General features: G+C 39.8%; 4 protein-coding genes across 5 annotated transcripts; 3 read left to right on the top strand and 1 right to left on the bottom strand.

The window, feature by feature from the left end:
• The first annotated feature begins 961 nt into the window (after positions 1-961).
• On the top strand, positions 962-13,380 carry LOC6573975 (J domain-containing protein). 2 transcript variants are annotated; one of them, XM_015167202.3, is made up of 5 exons: positions 962-1,062; positions 1,830-1,952; positions 7,343-7,444; positions 10,108-10,224; positions 12,036-13,380. In XM_015167202.3, the coding sequence occupies exons 2-5, from the start codon at positions 1,866-1,868 to the stop codon at positions 12,267-12,269; spliced, it is 540 nt and encodes a 179-aa protein (XP_015022688.1). In that variant the 5' UTR covers positions 962-1,062; positions 1,830-1,865; the 3' UTR covers positions 12,270-13,380. The 2 variants fall into 2 exon arrangements, with proteins under 2 accessions (XP_015022688.1, XP_002000034.1); XM_001999998.4 differs by having other exon boundaries at positions 10,108-10,263.
• Positions 13,381-13,514: 134 nt separating this feature from the next.
• On the bottom strand, positions 13,515-16,282 carry LOC6573974 (prolyl 4-hydroxylase subunit alpha-1). The gene is made up of 10 exons (XM_001999997.3): positions 16,095-16,282; positions 15,875-16,026; positions 15,651-15,807; positions 15,241-15,568; positions 14,782-15,175; positions 14,643-14,725; positions 14,514-14,576; positions 14,355-14,430; positions 14,009-14,098; positions 13,515-13,940 (listed from the first exon to the last, which is right to left on the bottom strand). The coding sequence occupies exons 1-10, from the start codon at positions 16,280-16,282 to the stop codon at positions 13,822-13,824; spliced, it is 1,650 nt and encodes a 549-aa protein (XP_002000033.2). The 3' UTR covers positions 13,515-13,821.
• An 839-nt stretch (positions 16,283-17,121) lies between these two features.
• LOC6573973 (prolyl 4-hydroxylase subunit alpha-1) lies at positions 17,122-18,398 on the top strand. The gene is made up of 2 exons (XM_001999996.3): positions 17,122-17,335; positions 17,395-18,398. Exons 1-2 carry the CDS (start codon positions 17,151-17,153, stop codon positions 18,071-18,073), a joined length of 864 nt encoding a protein of 287 aa, XP_002000032.3. The 5' UTR covers positions 17,122-17,150; the 3' UTR covers positions 18,074-18,398.
• A 1,384-nt stretch (positions 18,399-19,782) lies between these two features.
• On the top strand, positions 19,783-22,977 carry LOC6573972 (prolyl 4-hydroxylase subunit alpha-3). The gene is made up of 6 exons (XM_001999995.4): positions 19,783-20,270; positions 20,339-20,538; positions 20,616-20,764; positions 21,801-22,229; positions 22,303-22,483; positions 22,558-22,977. Exons 1-6 carry the CDS (start codon positions 19,834-19,836, stop codon positions 22,578-22,580), a joined length of 1,419 nt encoding a protein of 472 aa, XP_002000031.3. The 5' UTR covers positions 19,783-19,833; the 3' UTR covers positions 22,581-22,977.
• Positions 22,978-23,166: the final 189 nt, after the last annotated feature.

Here is a 23,166-nt window from a genome sequence, read left to right as displayed (position 1 = left end):
AGTCGTAGCAGTCGAGCTTTAAGCGACCAATGGGAACACTCTCTTATCTCTAAAAGGCCAATGGGAACTCCCTTTGCTGTTGCAAGCATTCTGGCTTCGCTTTACTTAAATATAAATACGAAATGAACACTGCTGCATACATATAGAAAACTGAAATAATCTTCTGTAGTTCTTCTTCGTCCCTTTCTTTTGTTAGGCATACAGACAGAGAGAAAGGCGGAGAGACAAACTGATCTCACAGTAGTAGTCTATCTGACTTCAGACAGACATACGAATAGATATACAGGGAGACAAACGCATTTGTATTGTAGCTTCTCTTAAGAGCTGTGACTTCTGTATAGTCTGCCTCAATTTCTGGGTATTTCATTCCATACTCATTTTCAAGGAACTTATTACCAACACTGCAGGCTGAACTGGCAACACTGCTCAGAAGTAAATCAACAAGTTGCCGTTGGCCATTCAAAGTGCTATAAAACACCGTTTATGGTTGAAGCTGTAGCGAAACTTTTTATAGCTTAGCAAAGCACCCAGCATGCATACGCTTATGCAAAAGCTGTGCGACTGGAATTGTCTGAGCTTAAAAGCTTAGCGAGTGCAAACACTGCACAACTTTGGCGTTAACTCTGAAATTCATTTGGGGTTTTAACACCGTTCGGTACATTACTCACGGTGCTGAGTCAGTTATCAATTGGGTATAACCCGACATTAGCTACGATCAAACCAGTTCTTGAGCACTGAGCACGTAATGCTGTGTCCGTCATTTGAATGAGAGAAGCCCGCGCGCTTATCAACGCACATGGAAGGCGGCCGAAAAGTCAAAGGTGCTTTAAGTTCACCGGGTGCTGGGCGCTGGGTGCTGGGTGCCTGCGTGTAGGAAACTTTTGGTGAGCGCAAGCTGCCGAGAAGCGGCGCCTCTCACTAGAGACATATACGACAAGCTCTTCCAGTGCGTAGGCCAAGCCACACTGGCACAGAGCCGAGCCAAACAAAGCCCCAGCCGTTGGCAGTCGATTCAGTTTGGACTTCGACGTCTTGCCAGCAGCATCGTGAGCGCTAATAAATGTAATAAACCCAGCTGAATAAAGCTAAATAACAGACAACTTTATTTAAAAGTGCACAGCGAGCGTGCGAAAGAGACAGAGCACTGAGTGTGAGAGAGAGAGAGATCACGGCTGAGAGTGAGAGTGCGAGTGCGAGTAGAGTGAGAGTGAGAGCTTTATGTGTAGTGACAATCACAGCTTGCACCCGCCCCGTTTCCCCGCTGCGTCATGCAGTGCTCGACTGTAGAATTGTTTTGATTGTGAGAGCGCGAAGCAAGAAACAATAACTGTAGTACGACGTCTTAAGTGTTAAACATCTCGATGCTAAGTGAAAGTGGCTCAAATTAAATAAAGAAAAAAATAATTAAAAAAAAAACAAACAAGTCAAAGAAGGCCAAAAACTGAATTTCGTAATTTAGTGCGCGTTTTCATTTAACTCGTTTTAGCCGCTAATTGTTCTTAGCTTATTTGTTTCGGCTCGAAGGTCAGCTGTTGTGGCTTAAACGTGTTTGGAGAGGCAAAAACTAAATGCATGCTATTTGTTATTGTTTGCCAATGAATCAAATTCATATTCGTATCAACTAATTATCGCAGTAAACAAATGAGAAAGCTGTGTGAAAATGTTACAGCTAAAGCTATATAAACAGTTAAATGAAACATTCACTTTAAGTTTAATATTGTAATTTAAAATTTAATAAAAGTAAAATATTAAATTGGCCCTCCAATTTTAACAGGATTATTTATTTTTCCTTTACCTGTATTCATAATCACTCTTATTTTAATATTCAGTTAACTGCACCTCGCCGCATAAAAAACTCCCTAAAAATGAGCGCTGTGGATGCCATCATCAACTATAAACGCAGTCCCAACGAGGACTTTTACGCTCTGCTCCACTGCGACGAGACCTCGTCGGTAAGTCGAAAGTTTAATTAAAACCAATAATTAACTAAGTTCCCAATGAGCTGAGCAGCAAATCCAAGCAGCGGTCCCGTTAAAGATTTTGGCCAAAAATTTAATTTGGAATTAATTGAATTAGGTGCGAGTGCCATGGCAGCCACAAAGGCAACGCTTTTCCGCATTTCCGCTTCTCCAGGCAAACAGTCTTAGATAAACAAAGCTAGATAAAGCTACAGATACAGATACAGATACAGATCCAGATATAAATGAAATCAAATACAAGTTGACGTTTGCCGACCTGGCTTTCAGCTCGTCGGGGCATTTGCTTTGAGAATTAGTTTCAATTACGTCTCGCATTCAGATTCAGAGACGTGCCAGATTAAAAGAATTGAGTGCGGCTGCAGCTTTGAGATACAACTTAGTAGCTGCCACTTGGCAATTAAACGCCCGAGCCGACGAATGCCTGGTGGAAATCGTGTAGCTGGGGAAAAACTTTTCACTTTTCACTGACAGCCCGAGTCCTTAAATTATCTCTGACAAAAGTTGTCAGCGAGTGCGTGTGCGTGTGCGGGAATCTGCTTGAGTTAAGCCTGGCAATTATTTTCAGTTTTAATATCAGGTTGCTCGCAGCGCTCGCCTGTCAACGGCCTGACAAGATCTTTGTCATTAGGCTTACTTGTATTGAATGTGGGCATGGCTCGTCCGTTGCGTTGACATCCAAACCCTTTTAATCGCACTCACTTACCTGTTCAGCCCAAGGCTCTGGCCTAGCTTAATGGAATTTCACTGTATGAATAACACTCGGCACACTCGCTTGGGGTTGTCAAATTTTCTAGCTCAAAATTTCAATAACAATTTTCCGAGCACGCATGAGCGTAGCTCGAAGGTAACTTTTCCAGGCTGCGGCATAATCAAATTCAATGGCATGAAAAATGTTTTGACGTTGCCGTAATTTTCCACCTGTAAACATTTTAATGTTGGCAATTTTTCAAGCTGTCGATTGCATCATGTTGTGCCATCTATTGAATTATGCACGAGTTCCCCCTGGCTAAGCATCACTCCTGATGAGGGTGACTCTGCGGGCGAGAATGGCAAAATGTCTGCTGGGAAACGGATCTCATTAATATGAAAATTTGTAGTTTGCTCAAATATAATAAAAGCAAGGATAGCTGTTGCCGAAAACAAAGTCAGCTCCAGTTCTTCAAGCTGTATTCATTTTATATTCAAGAATTCATTCTCAATGCCATTAGGCTTAGCACTCAGAGAGCTTGTTTATTATTATTATTGTTGTTGTAAGTAACATATGGATTGGAGGCTTTCAGCAGGGACTCCAAAATGATATTTATTGCGTGCAATGTATAATTTTCCGTCAAGGTGGTGGAGTTATAGGAGTTCTGCTCAGACTTTGCGAAGAAATTAAGCCGTTTTTCTTTACCTAATTTTGATTAACTACTTCAAGTAAATTTTTATAGCTTATATCAATACCATTCACACTCAATTGATAATCACGCCTTTAATAATAGAAAATTTTACAGCAATGATATTTGTTTCATTCATCTTTTTACAAGTGAAAGCTCACTTTTAATAAGTTAAGACAGCAGAAGGCACAGAGTATGAATCTTTCTACTTGATGTGCCCATAATATGTGAATATATTATATTCAGTTTATATCTAAGCAATACATTCCTCATGTAAATTATAAAAAAAAAAAATAGCGAAAAATTAAGAAAGGTGAATTTACGAAACTTGAAATTGAATATTAAAAAAAAAAAAAAAAAAATAAAAAAATTTTTTTTTTTTTTTTTTTTTTTTTGTTTCTTACAATCAAACTTGTTTTTGAGCAACTCAAGTTATTTTATGCAAATTATTAAATTTTAAATTCCTAAAAAATGTTTATATAAAATTTTCAGTCTATTTTATTATTTTTTTTTCGTAAAAATTAACAACTTTTGTTACTATAATAGTTAGAATTGGATGCAATAAGCTTGGATAGATTTTTGAATGGCCTTCAGTTGAGCTCAGAGCAAAGCGATTACAATTCCCATTACTATTCTCACACAGATGAATCGAGCATTGTTGTACCAGATGGACCTATGCGATACTCTTAGAAATATTTGCATATGTCACGTCCAGTCTATATTCTATACATGTATGTATATATATGCAAACATGTTCGCTTTATTCTATATATGCATGTATTTATTTATGCATTCACAAATACGTATACCCATGTTGACATATGTATGTTTATTGGCTTTTATAATGAAAGTCAGCTTCGAAATATCTGTATCTGTATCTGTATCTGTATCTGTAGAACAATTGGACTGCAGTCTCTTGATACTCATTTGCAATTCTCTCCAACATTGGTGCGGTACAATCCAATGGAAATTCGGTGCAAAGTTAATTTAACGGCAATGCATACTAATTGATCAATTCACTTCTAATTGGTTCACTTTAATTGCATTATGCAATTCGCACACTCGATTGCAACAGAGAACCCCTGCACATTTCTATCTACTTAATGCCGGCCTCTACTATTTGCATATTGTGTTCATGAGTCATTGGATGCTGATGCTATTTCCCTAGCTATTGAAAATGACAAGAGAAGTTCTGAATGTGCCTCATGCTGGGTATTTTGTGTTCCTGTTACGAACCTTTTTTGTTGAAGCTTCAAATTTTGTGAATAGACGGCGAAAATAACAAAATGTCAACATATCATTTCGTTGACACACATTTCTAGTTATGTACATGTGTGTGTGTGTGCGTGTCTGTGTTTGGTATCAAATTCCCGTTATTGTCTGTAATACCAGGATCTACTACGCATTCACACCCCTTACCATGTATTACGTAGGAATGCAGAGAAAAGCCTGTGTGAATGTCTGCCAGAGATTCATTAAGTTAATTGTGGGCGTCCCCCATGGGAGGAGGGAGTGTAGAATCTCTGTCTGCTGCTGCCTGAATAACGTTTCTTTTTACGTGCCTTTGCCGTTGCAGTCAGCCGCATGAGTAATACAAATTGAAATTAATTATACGCCTCGCTGCCGTTAGCTCAACATACAAAAATCAACGTGCGCTCATTAATAATAGAAATATTCTAATAGCAAACGGAGTCGACAACAGTTTATATATATTTATTTACTCAGTGTTGCCAGTTTAGCCCATTTCCGGCTAGATCTAGCCTATTCGTAAATGGTCTAGCCTGCTTATAATAAATTCATTGAAAATGAGTATGGGGTGGAATAGCCAGAAAAGGAGGCAAACTATGCAGAAGTCATACTCCTTAAGAGAACTATAGAACAGAAGAAACTACGCTCTATGCCATCTCATAATAATAAATATTAATGTGCATAAGCTAATTAGCATATCAAGCATATACATACATATATCCTTGTGCAGCGTAACGAGGTAATCCGATTTAGTATGTGTGTTTGTTTGCCTTTATATATGTTCGTTTGTGTGACTGCATATCCTATGTCTCCGTCTACCTCCTTGTCTAACAGTCTGTCTCTCCGACTGCCTGCCTAAGAGAAGTAAGAGCCAAAGAAGAACTAAAGATGATCATTTAAGTTATATATATGTATATGTATGCAGCAATATTCATTTCGTATTTCTATTTAAGTAAAACGAAGCTAGAATGCTTGAAGCAGCAGAGGGAGTTCCCATTGGCCTTTTAAAGAGAAGAGAGTATTCCCATTGGTCGCTTGAAGGTCGACTGCTACGACTACTACCTGAAATCGAGCTGAACATTTGAGCGCGATTGAGTGCCTGAGTAAAAGTTGCCCTATATACAGTGCAGCAGCTGCAGCATTTCTTCAGTCGCCCAGGCCTGGTGGGGTCAGTTGTGCAGTGCAATAAAGTGAAGTGAAGTTATCAGTGATCGTTTAGGAAACACTTAGAGGAAATGCTTCGAGGAAAGACTAAGAAGAAATACTTGGATGTAATAGTTAGAAGAAAAACTTAGAGGGAAGACTTATAAAGAATACTTAGAGCAATTACTAATAATAGAAGAAATATTTAGAGGTAATATTTAAAGCAAATATTTACAACATATAAATATAAGTATTGCCAATATTCACAAGTGTAAGATATACATAGCTATATAGACGTTCCTTGCTTATAATTTATTTAAGGCTTATATAAATATATATCTATATATATGTATAGACATATATATATATATATAAGCCTTAAACTTGTATAAGCAAGGAACGTCTATACTTTATGCAGACAATGGAAAATAAACAAGCAGCGTAAAGTAATGGCATTATGAAAGGCTGACTGAGTGACTGGCTGGCTGACTGACTGACTGAATGACTGACTGACTAAGCTGGGCAACTGTTGGTCTGTGGCATCAGCGCTCATTGTGAATGTCTGTTATTGTGCATGCAAAGCCATTTTCATCAACAACTGGCACAAACAACAAGGCTCAACAAGAGGCTTTTGTTTTGAAAATTGAGTGCCCGGGCACCGTCCAAGCGCTCTGCCGGTCTACCGCTTTAGCTCTCTGCCGCTCTACCGTGCCACCGCCATGCCATTCAGAGTGGATAATGCGCTTTTGTTGCCTGGGTTGCGATGACAACTGTCAGGTCCTGTCAGCCGCCAAACTCGGCCAACAGCAGCAGGATAAATGCTGTCTGCCGCAAAATATTGCCCGACAGCAACTTGTTGCTGCTGTTGCTGTTGCTCCTGCCGCTGCTCCTGCTACTGCTGCTGCTGGTGCTGTTAGCTGTCACTGCAAACACTTTGGCTTAATTAATTTCAATTGCTCGCACAGCCTTGACGCTAATGTCAGCCAGTCGGTCGTGGGCGGAATCCGATGTCAAGGTTGTCGTAGTGTCAGAAGTCGTCCTTTGAGTCCTTTGAGCCAAGTGTTATGCGCTTGGTCTCAATTCTCGCACAATTTGGGTCGTCTTTCAGGCCCACGGGAACGTGGGATGCTATTACACTCAGCGGTTTACAGTTTCACTCTTGACATTTTCCGGCAAACAATTTCGCGGCGTACAGCAGAGCATCACGTAGATGTTTGCTTGTTATTGTCATCGGGACTTATCGCTTCCGCCCCATTGATGTTGCTCTGATTCTAATGCCAGACTGCGCTTGCTGCTGACAGCTTTACCTGTCGTGTGGCTACACCTGTTCGCGCACCTGTCCTTGACGACGCCGTGGCGTCGCTTGTTCACTTAGCGTGTGCTCAGTATCGACACATCGCCGTAATCATCTTTATGTTCACTGTCATCTTTATGCTCATCCCGGAATAGCACAAAATCTGCATGTCGCAATAATTTGAAATTATTATTATTTTTTTCCAGATTGATGCCACAAAATGCTTGGATAATTTATAGCAGAACAGAATTTTTCATTGCAATTTACTTAATTTGCGTAATTTTCTGTCTTCTTCTTCGCAGCCGGAGCAAATCCAGGCCGAGTACAAGGCGCTGGCACTCCAGTATCATCCGGACAAGAACAGCGGCGACAAGGACGCGGAGGCCAAGTTCCAGCAGCTAAAGGTAAGGAGCAACAAAAGAACATTTACCTGGAAACAGGAACGCAAACATTTTACATATTTAATAAAGTACCGCCAGGTGGGTGCCCAAGTAGGCGGCGAGGGCGAGGGCGAGGGGCGGCCAAAGACTTGGCATTATGCCCCCCGAGGGTAATTTATTTAAGTTAAAAGCTTCGACTCGAGTTGTTTTTCTTTTTTTTTTTGCTCTTCTTTTTTTGCATTAGGTGAGCTGAAAGCATTGTTGATCTACTCTCGCCATACACATAAATTATAAAACATAACCCCTCAGTTAGCGTAATAAAAAAAAACTAAAAGCACACACACGCACACATACACAAGCTGACACACACACACATATACGATAGCAAGAGATGTGCGTGGGGCATGCAAAATGGTTGGTTGTCAGTCGGTGAATGCTTAAAACCACATGGAACAAAGCGCAAACATGCACACGCATCAAATACACATACACACACACATGCACGAGCACACACAATTGAATAACCAGAAGCACACTCATTTACACTCAACCTCAAATTGAATTTTACACATAACAAAAAGCTGCAGAGATCGCGAGCACTTTGCAAGTAGATAAAATAAATTACATGCGACTATACCCTATATACATATATATACCCTATGTATGTGTGTATATGGCTACTATTTTGAAAAGGATTATTGATTTTGCGCTGTGTGAGGAGGCAGCAGCAGCAGAACAGAGCAGAGTATCATAAAAATAAACATATGTATGTACGCATATGTTAATGTGCGTCTGTATGTTTCAGCGGCTATTGTTAGCCACCGACAACGTAAGGGAACTAAATCAACTTAGCCAAACAGTTGCCAGTTCGCTCGTCCTTGTTCTGCCTGCCACTGCTCATTAGAGTCCTGTCAGCTACGGCGACAATAAAACTTGTTACGCGTTTGGGCAACGGCAACGGCAACGGCAACAAGTCGAGCGGAACTGTTCTTCTATGGATGATAGTTGTGAAACTGGGTCCAGAGCTCTAACTTGCCATAAAAGGCAAATAAAATTTGCAGCTTGTAAAGCTCCCTCTCGCCCTAGCTCTCCCTCACTCTATCTCTCTCTCTGTCTCTCTCTCACCCCCCTCTGTTTGTGTGTTTGCTCTGCCTTGGAACATGGCTGGGAGCCCTTTTTATGGTTGCTATAACGTCAAAGCCATAAAACAAACGCTGATGATGGCTATAAAGCATTTCAAGAGTAATTTCAAGATTCAAATGTGCATAAATTTGATTCCAGCATGTTTTCGTATAAATTTTTGAAATTAGTTCTACGCGCATCTGCCTTAAAGCATATTTGGTTAATTTAAACACTTTCTCAATTTAATGCAAGTAAAAACAAATTATTTCCCATGATACATATACTGTTAACAATAAAATGCCTTTTTGTTGTTGATAGACATGTATTTGCCAAAGATAATATAATGCAAATCTAAGCAATGCACCACAATGCAAACACTCATATTTATTATTATTATCATTTGTTTTTATGTATAACCGTAGCGTTGAGATAACATGAGGAGAGACTGTTGATAGAATTGATAGCAGAATCTGAGTCTGTAAATCTCCTATATCCATGGCTGTCTCCTACTGTTGCAGTAGTATTGGCGTGAGGCTTAAAGCTTGTGCAGAGGGAGAGAGTGAGAGGCAACATTGGCTGTTGCTGAACGTAGTCTATACAAGAAATTGTTATTCCCACAGAGCGCGTGATTTTCAAAGAAAGCAGCATGTAAACTCATAGAATTAGAATTAATGGTAGTCAAATTACCGTTACATATGTATGTACATATATTTATAGCATATATCCACACATTTATATATACATATATGTATATGCAAAACAAAAGTCTTAAGCATTAAGTCATCTCCCAGCGTGCACTTATAAAACATAAGATGATTACAGAAACTACATATATAGAGAAACATATACAAGACATGTGTATTCTGAGAACAAGCTGAATTTCATGGAACGTATATAAGAACATATTTATATTGCTGACACTCCCAGTTTATTAAGCATCCTGACGCTGTTTCCGACAAGTTTTTAGCCAGGCCAAGTCGGCCTTTATTGGCAAGAGCAAAAATGGCTACAAGGCAAAATTAATTGAAGAGAAATAAAGCAGCCGGCAGCTGACGGCTCGAAAACCTTGCTTGCTGACCCACATAGCCAATGAGTAGTAAAATAATTGATTATCACGTGCGAATCATGGCAATAAAATCTCAGAAGCACAGCGTGTGTAATTTTGCTTCTTTGTGTGTGTGTGTGTGTGGGTGTGAGTGAGTGTGTGGGTGTGTCTGTGAATCTGTGGTCTTTGTCTATTCATTGAATGCCAGCAGACTGCTTTGGCATACAAATTGTAGATGTCTGCTGGTATCAGCTCAGATAGGCTATCGAAGCCACTTGAGCGTGTAACTCACAAACGTATGTGTGTGGGTGTGTGGGTGTGTTTGTTTGTTAATCACAGTCATGCTAATAAGTATACTACACAAATTGATTACTTTGCAAGCAACGGCTCAAGCCGTAGCCAAACAGAGCAGAGGACGAGCTAAATGCTATTTGTTTTGGGTTTTAACAAAATCTGACTTCAATCAACTAATGCAAATAAACAAAAATAAAAAGCATTTTGGAAATTTTTTCACTTGCAGGAGGCCAAGGAGACCTTGTGCGATCCGGAGAAGCGGGCCGTGTACGACAAGTGGCGCAACAGCGGCATCTCAATGAGCTACAAGCAGTGGCTGGGTATGAAGGAGCACGTCGGCCAGGTGAGAAGATACACAATTGCCGAGAAGGTGGATAAAGAGGTATGCGTATGGGCCAGGAATGTACCGAAACAGAGAAGTAAAATTCAATCCCCCTCAAAAGAAAAACGAAAAACACCGTAGACAACTGTGGCGCTGTGTTTTCTCTGTATGTGCCGCCTGTTTAGGCTTTATTTATAAAGTGGAAAAATTACAGTGGCTCACATTGTATATGACTAGCATCAGGATCAGCGTTGTCTCTCCAACTGTCTGTTATCCTTTCAAACGATTTGCACTACGGCAAACAACAAGTGACGCGAGACCATATATATTTAATGATCTAGAAGGAGACAGAGATGATTATTTATTTATATTTATTTGTATATGTACATATATACATATATAGGTATTTCGCCATACCAGAGCCAGAGTGACTCATTCACTTGAAAAGGCAGAACAATGAGAGTTCAGGTTCTAGTTTCAGCAAGTCACCTAATATACTCGCATTCTAGCCATAGACTGAAATATAATTAAAGTTAATCAATTAACGATTTTCTAGAAATACTCCTAACGCACATTTCCATAAAAATAATATTACTTAAAGCTCTTAATGTTCTTTTTAACCGATTCTGGTATTTAATTTTCATTGTTTGTTAATTCGTTTTTTTTATGCCAAATGTACTTCTTTTAATTTTGTTTTATTTAATTTTTGCCATTTCTATATCAGTTTTTATTTATTTTAATTTTTTGGTTTACATATTTATAAATTTTTTTATATATACATATCTGTATATATATTTTTATTTAATTTGATTATTTTATGAAAGCTTAATTTTTATTTATTTATTTCTTTATATTTGCTTTATACAATTCTATTTATTTTTTTTCTATTGTTTGGTTTACGTTTTCTTATATTATACTTTTTTTAATATATATATATTTTTTATTTTATCTGTCTTCAATTTTTCGTATCAAGTTCTATTGAATTTTATTTCATTTAGTTAATTTTTTGGCTTAAATTTTTGGGTAGTTGTATTTTATAGTATATATTTATTTCAACCGAGTTAAAAAGAATTTTTGTAGTTGACTTTAGCGTATTCATCTTCTATGCATTCGTAAAACACTATTGTTTTTGGGTAATGGAATAAGTGATTAGATGAGAATGCATTTGCATTCGCTCTCTCATTTTTGCATTTTGAATTAGATTAACTGCCGCGTTGCAGGCGAGCTTTATGCGAACTTCCGTAGGAAATTGTCGCGCAGTCATCAAAGTTGACAGGGGGTTGGTTTCGGCCTGGCTAATTTGCTGTGGCCGGATGATGGCAGCTGCCATAAATCGGCTTTGGGTGGTCGCCTGTGGCAGCCATTTGCACAGGTTGCGTTTCTCATTTGCGGACTAAACTCACTCGACTGGCCATTGCGGTTACCTCCCCACTTGATTTGCTTGTAAGATACAGAGCTAGTAAGATTGGGCACGGCACACAGGAAAACCAGACCACTGGTTCAATTAAACCGCAAATGTGACTTAAATTTAACTAGCTACAACCTTGATTTAAACTCCCAGTGTAAAGCCTGACTCTGATCGCCTGAGCACCTCCAGTTTTACGTATTTTATGGTATTCTTTCAATGTGCCTCTTCATCCAAAGTGTTCTAAGTGTACGCCATGCATGCGAACGAGGAGCCAATGCATCCGAGCACAAATTCAAATCGATTCTTATGTAAATACACTCACGTTCGTATTTCAAATCCGTCCGGATGCATTGGCTCTGGCAGTAGTTGCGTAGCTGCACAAGAAAATTCGATTAATGGCCAATTGTTTTTCGTTCAATCAAAGTCCATGCATTGGGCCACACCTAAGACCAAGGACCGCATGTTGCCGGAGACCGGCGCCGGTGCTGGTCCGGGCGGTCCCAGCTGCAGCAGCGGCGGCCTCACCGCCGCCTCCCCGAACCCAGCCCATCGACGCGCATCCGAAGGTGGAGCCGCCCTCTACTACGGCAGCCGCAAGGCCGAGTGGGGCACCGAGAACACCGATGTGGCCAACAAATTTCGCAATTACGAGATCTAAGCGGCGGGAGAATGGATGGATGACCTGATGATGATTATCGATGCCATGAGATCAACGTGAGGAGAGAGCCAAGCAGAGAAAATTGTATGCATATTTTTAGCCCCTCAGAGGGCAGTATATCTCGATGTGAGTTTGAACAAAACATATTCCAATTACAAATATTATTGAACAAAGCAAATACAAGACATATGCGAAGAAAACATATATTGAGCGAAAGTCGCGATTCGCGAAATACAAAATATTATTAACCAACTCTACTTACCTACATATATACAGATATAAAGGCGTACGTGTTCTATATACAGGCATAGTACATATATTGATGTGAATTATAGCGTTGCAAAATAATAATTATATATATAAATGTTTATAGGTGTATTTAAAATATGAAAAATGGTAATTAAATATAAAAGAAACTGTAATTTCAATAAACAAACGGCTGGAAGGCGGCAAGAGGTTAAAGTTAAGCTTAAGTGAAACATTTGAATGAAATTAGTCAAATTTTAAATGTATACAGTGTCAAACTGACTCACATATACACGAGCACCCACACACACACACATACTATATAATGAATATATTTATCTACAACTATTTGTATATTGATGTATGTATTTATGTACCATGTGCCCCTAAGAGACAATCCCTTTGGAAGTGTTTACCAGTGCACTGAAAAAAAATTGATAACTCTAACTGAACCTAGCATCAAAATGCCCACCACACAGAACTTATCGGAAGCGAAAAAGTTGAAAAAAAAACCCTACCACAAAAGCGAATTTAATAACTATTTATACACAACAAAAAAAAACTGCATAGTCAAAAAAAAAAATCTTTCACTTGGTGTCCTTTAACAAGCAAATCCAAAATTTGCAAACAAAACTAAATAACTAAACTATTTTATTAATTTATGAAAGAAAGAGCAGTCACTCGTAGACTTGCTTAAAAACATAATGAAAAAAAAAAAAAAAAAAAAAAACAAGAAAAAAAAGACGAAATATAAATGTTTTGATGCATTGTTGTTTTTAATATCGATGTGTGATGCAATTCTTAAATGTTATACAAATGAATATCAAAATACAAATATATGAGCGAAAATTAAATTTTGCCATCGTAAAGCTACATTATATAAATGTTTATTTGAAATCATATTGAATTTACTCAAATACACACATATTATTGACCTTTCAATAATAATTGGAAATTTAAAAAAATAAATAAAAATAAAAATAAAAATGAAATCTAGTGAAGATTTAACTAATTCGTAATTAAAACAGAATCTCCTTAGATCGCAAGCCAAAGAAAATTATTTTTGAGGGCCCACGTGGCGTATGAATCGCGTAAGGCAAAGCTTCATAAACTAGCAAAATTATGCAAATACATAAATGTTGAATTTAATTTAGCGGAATTATGAATGTATAAATGGCAAACAAAATAAAGTCAACTATTTAAAGAAGTTTCTTCATTTGAAGAGGCTTCACGAAAAAAAACCTCAATGTAGTTTTTTCTTATTTATTTAAACTAATCTATCTATATGATTCACTATCTATATGATTCACTCCAGTTGACTTCCCGTTAGCTCTAAGACCTGACTGAGCGTGAGCTTCGAGTCGTCCCACTGGTAACAGGGTCGGCGATCCGATTGCACGAACTCACGTATCCAGCGATTAAGCACTGCATAATAATAGAGCCACATTGTTAAACCAATAGAGCTCGAATGCCCAGCAAGATTCGCCACTTACCCCACTTGGAGCCCACAATGATGGGGCAGGCGCCGTGCATGGTCCTCGCATCGCCCACGCCCGAGGCGTGCAGGTTGTACCAAAACGCGGCTAAAATTAGCGAAATTGAGAGACATATAATTACGTGTATGCAAAGGGGGCTGTACAAGGATCAGATGGAACTTGAATGCCTTAAAGGATAGGGCTTCATAATAGTGTTTAAGTTTTCGCTTTGATTGCAGCATAGTGTTTATAAGCTTAGACTGTAAGCGCATTCAAAATATTACTAGACTTCCTGCTAGTTTATCGTCCCGTAACGTTATAGAAGCCATTAGCCAGCCCCCATTCAAGTTCCTTCTGCACGTACCTGCATATTTCTTGGGTCTGAGCAGCTGCTTCAGAGCGGGAAATGCCGTCGCTCCACCCTGTTCCACATCGCTGAGCTGTGAAGTGCAAAAGGGAAAACATGTTTCTCAGTGGGTAACAGTGGGCAACAAAGGGCAACAAAGGCCACAAAGGCACTTACATAGAAGAGGACGGTGCCAATGCGATTGCCCATTTCCGGATTGGACACCTGCTTAGTTTCAAACTGGCAAAGCAGATTAAAGGAGCTTCATCATAAAATATGAATATGAATTTGAGCTTCTGTACTTACGGTTATCGGGTAGAACCAGTCCATATGCTGGGCATAGTGGCCGCCTATGCCGTAGTTGGCCAGCTGATGATCCTCCGCATACTCTGGAATCGAAATACATATACATATATGGCGGGGCACAGTTTCAGTTGAAGCTCACCCAGGTGCAGGTCGGTCATGTCGGCCACGCGCTGATCGATGGTGCGCAGCACTTTGTGGCGCGTCTTCGGGAGGAAGGTGAATTGGCTGGTACGCGCATTGGACACAACGGAAGAGTTGTGGCCCGTGACTGTGGCACGATGAATTTTGTTTTTGGCTAGCCTCATCAGCGTATCGATTTCACTCTGATAGATGACATCGTGGAAGAGCACAAGCAGTGGATCGTGGCTCAGCTCCTCGACCTTCAGGGGTGCCAATAGCAGAAAGGGATGCGTCTCGGTCATGTAGCCACAGCGCAGCTGACGCAGCTCTGACGGCGTGGGTCTTATATGACCATTGCAGGTGTGGCGGTAGAGCTCAAAGTCGCTCAGCTTGGTCAGGTCCTCAGGTAGGGGCTAGATATGCAAGGCGAAACAGAGATTAGATGAATTGGAGTATGATAATAAAGTCCCATACGCACAGCATGTTCATCGACTGGATTAGCGGTCAGCTCTTCGATTTGCTTTTGGACTTGATTAAGCTCTTCCCAGTTATCCAAGGGGCTCTCACTGCCTGGCTCTATATTTTTCAGCATTTCCAGGGTATTATTCATGCCTCGGCTTTCAGACTGGCTTAGCCTGGCTTTCAGCTTGACTAGCTGCTCCAAAATCACTGGCAGTAGCTTAGCGCGATCCTTGTCCAATAGACGGCGGTTCGCCTCCAGCAGCCAGGCGTGCGCCAGCTGCAGATGCTCATCTCGCGCCGCCTGTTCAGCTATGTCCAGGCAATGCTGAGCGTTTAGCTGAGTGCTACAATGCAGATGACGTGGGGTAAGTGTGATTAGTGCATTCCCTGTTAGAGTTTCTCCCATTTATTTGCCATGTGGCTCACCCATAGGAAACACCGTCGAGTATTCCAGCAGCCACATGCTTGGTCTGCAATCTATAAATGTACTGCAGACGCAGCAGTCCATCTATGGCGCCCTCCAGCTCCCGGGGATTGGGCATGTCCTCTCGCTGGCGCAGCCGCTGCAGACGTGACAGGGGCTCTGTAATTGAAGGGTGTACGGAGCGTATGCGTAATGTGGTTAGCATATAAGTGAATTGGACACCCACTCGCTCCGGTTGCGGCTGCCATGAGATTCGCAATGTGCTCCCAGTCCAGGGTCAGGCGTTTGCTCAGCAAATATTTGTTCAGCGGACTTTCGAAGTACGTCACGCCCGATTGCTCGGCTTGGCTACGCTCGCGCTCGAATTCGTCCAGCCGCCTGTCATTGCAGATTGAATTGCATCAAATTGAATTAGTGCCAGCCCAGCCCCGCCGGAGTCAACTTACGCTCGCAGAAAATCCAATTTGCTCTCATTATCAGCGATGAATTTTTGCATGTGCTGCAGCATTTGCTGCTCGTACCGAAAGACCTTGGACATCGCATGCACGGAGGAATAGAACTCGGCCGTGACATCACTCCAGCACAGAGCTGCCAGCACCGCCAGCAGCCCGAACAACTTCAGCTTCAGAAGCATCTCTACTCTCGGCCACGACTCGCGCTCAACTGATTTCGCCAATTGACCCCGCCGGCTGATGGCCCGTTTGATAGCATATGCATGGTCATGGCTCCCATACGCATATTACATAATTTCTAACCCCAGCCCTAGCCCTAACGTAGCTGCCAATAGCCAATCGAGCCAAACCTGTTTCTGCTCACGGAAAACGTAAAGAACAGCAAAGTTCATTGTGCCAAATAACTGGTTTTGAATCTACGTGCTAGCTGGCCTTAGATGTTCCATTGATTTGCAGCTCATATGGAAGATAAATGACGATAAAGAAGAAATAAGTTAAATTTGCTAACAAAGATAGGTCTGAAAATCGTGAGTCCTTTTGAAAGATATATTCTGAACTAACTTTCACATTATTATTTGTGAAATGCAATGAAAAATGAAAAAAAAAAAAAAAATTAAATGAAGGTGTAATATGTAAAAGTTACTGCTATGGGCTTTTATCTCACAACTGTTATAATCATTTTATTATATTAATTTTATTTTATTATATTAAACAAGTGACAGCAATTAGTAAATTGAAATAATTCATACTCATTATCTCACTACAGAATTAATTAATAAACGAAAAAAAAAAAACTCCACAAATATTCGATTACTCAAAAATAAAAAATAATAAAATATTATTTGGTTCTTTCTAAGCATTTCAGCTGCTGTTAAACTCCCCTGTTTTCATTCCCCCCCGACCCCTTCATTATGTTGTCGCGACAGAAAGCATAAGCCAACAAGCAAGAGCGAACAACTGTGTAAATATTTGCCTAGATTTCTTCATAGTTCCATTCCAAATCTATCTCTAATATCTGAAATGGAAAGTCAGCCAGTAACATTTGGTAAAATGATTCGACTGAGTGCGGTTCTATTGATGCTCGGATTGGCATGCTTCGAATTTGGTAATATTGCAGCCGAATGTGCTGAGCCCACTATGGGATTAAATAGTCTTCTGCAATTGGAGGCGGTGCTGGTGAAGCACTTGGAGTCTTATGTGGACAAGGTGCAGAATGAGCAAGAGACGATTTCAAGGTAGATTCGACGCAAGCTAAAATTAAATAATAGAAATAATATATGTATTTATTGCACAGTTACTTGACCGACATCGACAATTTGCACGAGCATATGAATAGTACGGAGGAGTACTATGGTAATCCAATCAACGCGTTCTTGACCATTAATCGGTTCGCCAGCCTCTGGAAGCATGAGATATTTGATGTGTTGCTGGCAAACAATACGCATAGCGAATACATTAATGCGATCGATAGCGAGATGGATAAAAAGAAACTTAGAGGACCCACGAATGAGGATCTCCTCATCGCCGCTGGCAATCTATTGGATATGCAGGAGCTCACAGGCATTCCCACCTCAGAGCTAGCCAACGAAGTTGTGCTGAGGGATTTCTATACTGACAAGAATGTGACTCTGAGCGCCAGCGAATGCTACGAAATCGGAAGAAGTTTTTATGACCTGCAGAGCTATGAATATGCAGCTCAGTGGCTACAGCAGGCACGCAAGCGTGCATCTCTGGAAACCTCGGCGAGTGCCAGTAAAATACATATTCTGGAACACCTTGCTCTGGTATACAAGAAGCTAAACAACACCAAGCTCGCTTATAAGCTCACAAACGAAATTCTAAAACTCGAACCGACCAATCAGGCAGCCCTCAATACTAAAACCTTGCTACAAACGGAGCTGCTGCTCGATCGCATAAGGATATCAAAGGTAACGGTGGATGAGCAAACGGATGAGAACCACTTAGAGCTTTAATGGCAATTGATTTCACGAATAAAATTGATATCTAATTGAATATATTGTTATTAAATTAAACTATGTAAAGTTGTGTATGTAAAGTTGAGTGTTTCAGCAGAGATAAAATTTGTTGGACAATGTGTTAAAATTAATATTAAAGTCAGAAATATATAGCAGCGTAATATAAACATTATATCAATAAAGTGCATATACATATATACGTATATATATGTAAGACAATATGTATTCCTGACATACCCTATTCAAATAAACTCAAAATGGGGAAAAAGGTAAACAATACAAATATTTTCCGAGCAATAAAATCAATTTTATTTTACATATATGTCAGAAAACTGTTATACACATTGTTTCATTCATTTATTCAAATATAAATATATATGTATACATGCATATAATAAATAAATAAATGCCACGCTTCATGCAGATTTTAAAATGTTTACCCTGATATGCGAGCCAGACTGAAAGAGAAAGAGAGAGTGAAGGAAAATTATAATTAAATTGAAACACTTTAAATCATATCAGCAATTTTACCAACCATTAGTCCATCAGTTTACGCTCGGTTGATAGCCCACTTAAATACGAATTGAAGCATAATTAATGATTGCTAAATAATTAAATGCATTTCATGCCAATGCATTTTAGCTATGCACTCAGAATTTCTGATGAAATGAGGTGAACTTGTTACGTAAAACGAAGCGAAGCTGATTCGAGAAGGCTTCAAAGCTTGAAATGGAGAGCTAGAAGTTAACAAAGCGACAGAAGGACTAATTACGCTTATTAAGACATCAGTTGAAGCTCCTTCACAGACGTAATTAATTCTTTGAAATTGTCTTAATCATGACGACGATGAGGAAATTAGCCCAATAACCAGGGCAAGGCGAAATTCGCTGGAATTGAGTACAAGTTCTTTGACATATTAAGTAACAGTTAACCTTGGCTCATACATAATTCCTAATACATGTTTGTCTATACACGAATGAACATAACATTAATTACGTAATTCGTAAATCCGATTGCGTAACTAAGGCAATGGATAAGGTATTTAAACGGTGTAAATATCCTGTATATGCATTTTTAAATTACTTTCTAGTAGGTAACTAAGGAAATATATAAATTTATGAATTATTTTCACTTGAGTAACTTTATGGCTATTAACTTTGGGTAAATGCTAATTGGGTAAATGTTAATTACTTTGCCTAGTCAACTCTATTTAATTAAATCTTCAAGTTCACTCATTCATTTAAAAGGATTTGAAAAGAGAGAAAAATCCGTGTAATAGCAGCTCGACTCAATGGAAACGTTTTACGGCTAGCATTTCTATAGCCTGCTTAGATTAGAAGCCAAATAATTTGCTTCAGGCATCAGTATATATGACTATATGACTTGCTCTTCTAACAACAATAGATTCGCAAGACAAGAAATAAACAAAGCAGAGAAGAGAGAACAGAGAGAATTCAGAAGAGAATTATAGAATATACTTTAAAATTTAAAAGGCAGTTTGCCTCTTACACCTTTCTCATGACCGTTCACAGTTTCTACCTCTTAGTTTAGCCACAGCAGCCGAGCGGCTTGGTCAATTGTTACAGCATAGCAACTTTGGCACCCATAAGCAGGCATTATTTTTTAACAAATATAAAAAACTTGCCAGTCATTGACCCGGACGGGAATAAAAACAGCAACAACAAAGGCTAATTATGCAAATGCCAACAGCAGCAGCAGCAGCAAAGCGATGGCTGTGGCTACTTTGGCTCGCTTTGATGTGGCCAAGAGCTGTGAGTGGCAGCACTGAGGAGGAGCACTTACGGGGACTGCTGACCACCGAGAACTCGCTCATCAACGCACTGCGCGACTATATAGATGCCTTAGATCAAAAGCTGGCGGTAATTAAAAGTGAGACAGCGGCCATAGAGGAACTGCATCAGCTGGTGGGCGAGCGGGTGGAGGAGCACATGGGCAATCCACTCAATGTGCTTACCATACTCAAGCGTTTCCAAAGCGTTTGGCCGCTGCTTGAGCAACAGGCGAATGCCAGCCAAAATCTGGCCATAAATCTTCCAGATTATCAGTTGGATTTACAGTTGCCCAGCGAGGAGGACTACGAGGCGGCTTTGCTCAATCTGCTGCGACTGCAATCCGTATACGACCTCAAGCCAGCCGCCCTCTCGCTGGGCATAGTCCACGGCCTGAAGGTGGGGTGAGTATGCCCAGAGAAATGCAAACAAATGCAAAGCACACACTACATTGACGCTTCAATTCGAACAGCTCGGCCATGTCGTGGAGTGACTGTCTAGAGATAGCTCGCAAGTCGGAGAGGAATGGCGACCACGCCGTAGCCAAGCACTGGCTGGAGACGGCGATGGGAATGTTGGCAGCTGAGCAGAATGCTACAATATCGGTCAGCGAGCAGGAACGGGCCAGGATTAAAATACTGGAGGCATCGCTCAATATGGATTACCGTGCAGGTGCATCTCACTGGCATTCATAAAAGTTTGTTATTTTTTTTTTTTTTTTTTTTCTATAAATTCCTTGTTTGCTTCAGGTGAATTTTTGAGCGCACTCACAACAGCCAAAGAATTGTTGCTCCTGCGTCCTGCCAGTCGCAGTGCACAAAAAGCAAAAGCCGAGATAGAACGTGCTTTAAACGGAAGTCCTGTCAAGTTTGTGCCCAACAGGAAGCTGAAGGCAAAGGTAAACAGAATTGCACAAATTTTCACAAGCAAACCAACAATAGCCCGATAAATAATCACTTTGTAGTATTTACTTCGAGCATTTTCATAGGGAGAAAAGCAGAAGGAGTTCATGGTAAAAGAAAGTAGTTGAAACTCTTTTAGATGTTCGAAAGAATCTGCCTTAAGTATCTCATTTTATAGCTCTAAGTTGGAAACATAGAAGATATAGGTTGGAAGATATAGGCTATATACATATGAGATATATGTTATACCGATATGCCTAGCACCCAATGTTATACACATGTTTATCATTTTTGGCAAGTTAATAGAGGATACTTTTGCTTGATTGAACTCAAATTTATATGTATTACAGCCACTATTGGAGGCATCAAATTGGACTTTCAATTTTCGTAAAAAATGCCTCAAGGTCTTTGTCTGATTTGTATAATCTTTGGAGACAATCTTCAAAATATTACAGAGCAAGAGCTATATCATATGAGAACTTCTCTTTTTGTGGAGTGAAAACTCCTTGATCTATTGTAATTAAATTGAAAACAAAAAGAATAACAAAAATCTTTAATTTGACAAATAATTTGTTAACTGTTGATTAGCCATATTTGCTATATATTTTATTTTTACAAATATTAATATATATGTATATTAATATATATGTATATTTACATGACGGTCTTTTCAAAAATTCTATAAATATCAATATCAATTTACTATATAAAATAGACTTTTCGAAAGGCAAATATTAAAATTTCATACTTTATAATTCTAAAATAGTTTAGGAATTTTTTCATATACTTTCATTTGTTAAATTTCTATTGTAGAATTGCTTACTATATATAGCAGAATAAAAATATTTTTTTTTTCACAATTTTCTATTCTTCACGTTACCTTCCGCTAATAAAATTCAGTTATGTTCCCAGCTGAGTAATCGCAAACCCCATTGTCATCTAATATATGTACATATATAGTTATATATATATCTATAATAATATGTATATGCTTGTCGAGTTCAACGTATTCTTCTTTAAATTCATTTCAAGTCAACAAAATCCGTTGAGCAGCTGATTGTTGATGAGCTGTGTCGGTCGACGGCACAGCAGCCCGTAACAGGTAGCCGCTTCACAGAGTGCCGCCAAGATGTTGCGAATCTGCGCATGCTGCGCTTGGAGCAGCTGAGTGAGGAGCCATACATCATGCTGTATCATGATGTGCTCAGCTCTAAGCAGACCGAACGGCTAATTGGTATGCTGGATGAGCTGCCGCAACAGCGGCGCTCCAGGAGAGAGGCCTTTGAGCCTTTGCAGTTCACTAAGCTGGCGCAGCGAAGGTTGCGTGGCATCCACAGTCAACTGGGCATTGGCGGAGTGGAGCCGGAGCTGTGGCAGGCACGTCGGCACAGTCACGAGCACGTCACACCACCAACGGATCCACCAAGCATAGCCGAGCATGCGGCACGTGCTCTGCTCAGCGTGCGTAATTTAAATGCAATGATTAACTAATATGTTACTAATTGGTCTATTATCGTCTCACTCCACCCATTAGCTGCAAGAGGCCAGGCTGGGCGGCGCCATTGTCTTCCCGCAACTGGAGCTCAGCGTGTGCGTCCCACGGGGCGCGCTGCTCTACTGGAGTCAACGCAGCCGGGAAGAGCATTCAGCCACGCCGAGGCCAGATTACCGAAGCCGCCAGCTGGTCTGCCCGGTGCTGCTGGGCACTCAGCTGAGTAAGTAGAGCAGCAACGACACCTGCCACAAGAGTCTTTCTGATATAGATGTGCTTGTTTTTCATTTCTTTCAGCGGCCTGGACGCAGCTCAGCTAAGGCCTCACAGTATTTCAGAGTTACTGCTGCTTGATGTGCCTTTTAATCTTTCCCTAATTGCCGCAATGGAGAACAAAAACCCAACAATTCCCTCATTTTATTGAATTTCATTTGCACTTTCATGCCTTTTTTCTAAGGCGTGGCCGTTCACTAATTAAAGAGCAAGCGAATTTCAATATTTATGCATCACAGCATTAGAGCTGAGCGTTTGTCTGGTTTTGGTCAAATGTCTTTTGTCGTCTGACAACAGGAAATAGTTAAAGTCAATATTAAATACTCATAAATACGAACAGAAATTTGCAAATGCTAAGCTCACTAGATGTCGGTGTAAATCAAATGTCAATTAAAGCAAACAATGGCACTTATAATGAATTTTACTCGCCCATTAATAAATACAAAATCCAATAAAAAACCGCTAAGCGACATACCCTGTTTTTGTTCATTGTTTTCAGAAATCAATAAAATATTACTGAAGGCATTTGATACATTTTGTGTCGTAATCGTCAGTTAAACTGTCAACGGCTGATTGATTATAAAGTAAGAAAATGTACTAAGAAATAAAAAAATATATATATAAAAAATTTAT

Source organism: Drosophila mojavensis, unplaced genomic scaffold (genome assembly GCF_018153725.1).
Source record: "Drosophila mojavensis isolate 15081-1352.22 unplaced genomic scaffold, ASM1815372v1 contig_277, whole genome shotgun sequence".
NCBI classification, from domain to species: domain Eukaryota; kingdom Metazoa; phylum Arthropoda; class Insecta; order Diptera; family Drosophilidae; genus Drosophila; species Drosophila mojavensis.
The sequence above is the reverse complement of the archived record's forward strand: the minus strand, read 5'-3'. Positions and strand labels throughout refer to the sequence as shown.

What these genes read in the sequence shown, in the direction of transcription:
- LOC6573972 (XM_001999995.4), top strand. Translation starts at nt 19,834, where the DNA reads ATGTGGCCAAGAGCTGTGAGTGGCAGCACTGAGGAGGAGCACTTACGG. An exon ending in CAATATGGATTACCGTGCAG is followed by an intron (nt 20,539 to 20,615) that starts GTGCATCTCACT and finishes TGTTTGCTTCAG; the next exon opens with GTGAATTTTTGAGCGCACTC. An exon ending in CGGCACGTGCTCTGCTCAGC is followed by an intron (nt 22,230 to 22,302) that starts GTGCGTAATTTA and finishes TCCACCCATTAG; the next exon opens with CTGCAAGAGGCCAGGCTGGG.
- LOC6573975 (XM_001999998.4), top strand. Translation starts at nt 1,866, where the DNA reads ATGAGCGCTGTGGATGCCATCATCAACTATAAACGCAGTCCCAACGAG. An exon ending in CCAAGTTCCAGCAGCTAAAG is followed by an intron (nt 7,445 to 10,107) that starts GTAAGGAGCAAC and finishes TTTCACTTGCAG; the next exon opens with GAGGCCAAGGAGACCTTGTG. An exon ending in CCGAGAAGGTGGATAAAGAG is followed by an intron (nt 10,264 to 12,035) that starts GTATGCGTATGG and finishes GTTCAATCAAAG; the next exon opens with TCCATGCATTGGGCCACACC.
- LOC6573974 (XM_001999997.3), bottom strand. Translation starts at nt 16,282, where the DNA reads ATGCTTCTGAAGCTGAAGTTGTTCGGGCTGCTGGCGGTGCTGGCAGCT. An exon ending in AAATTGGATTTTCTGCGAGC is followed by an intron (nt 16,027 to 16,094) that starts GTAAGTTGACTC and finishes CTGCAATGACAG; the next exon opens with GCGGCTGGACGAATTCGAGC. An exon ending in CAGACCCAAGAAATATGCAG is followed by an intron (nt 14,099 to 14,354) that starts GTACGTGCAGAA and finishes CGCTAATTTTAG; the next exon opens with CCGCGTTTTGGTACAACCTG.
- LOC6573973 (XM_001999996.3), top strand. Translation starts at nt 17,151, where the DNA reads ATGATTCGACTGAGTGCGGTTCTATTGATGCTCGGATTGGCATGCTTC. An exon ending in GAGCAAGAGACGATTTCAAG is followed by an intron (nt 17,336 to 17,394) that starts GTAGATTCGACG and finishes TTTATTGCACAG; the next exon opens with TTACTTGACCGACATCGACA.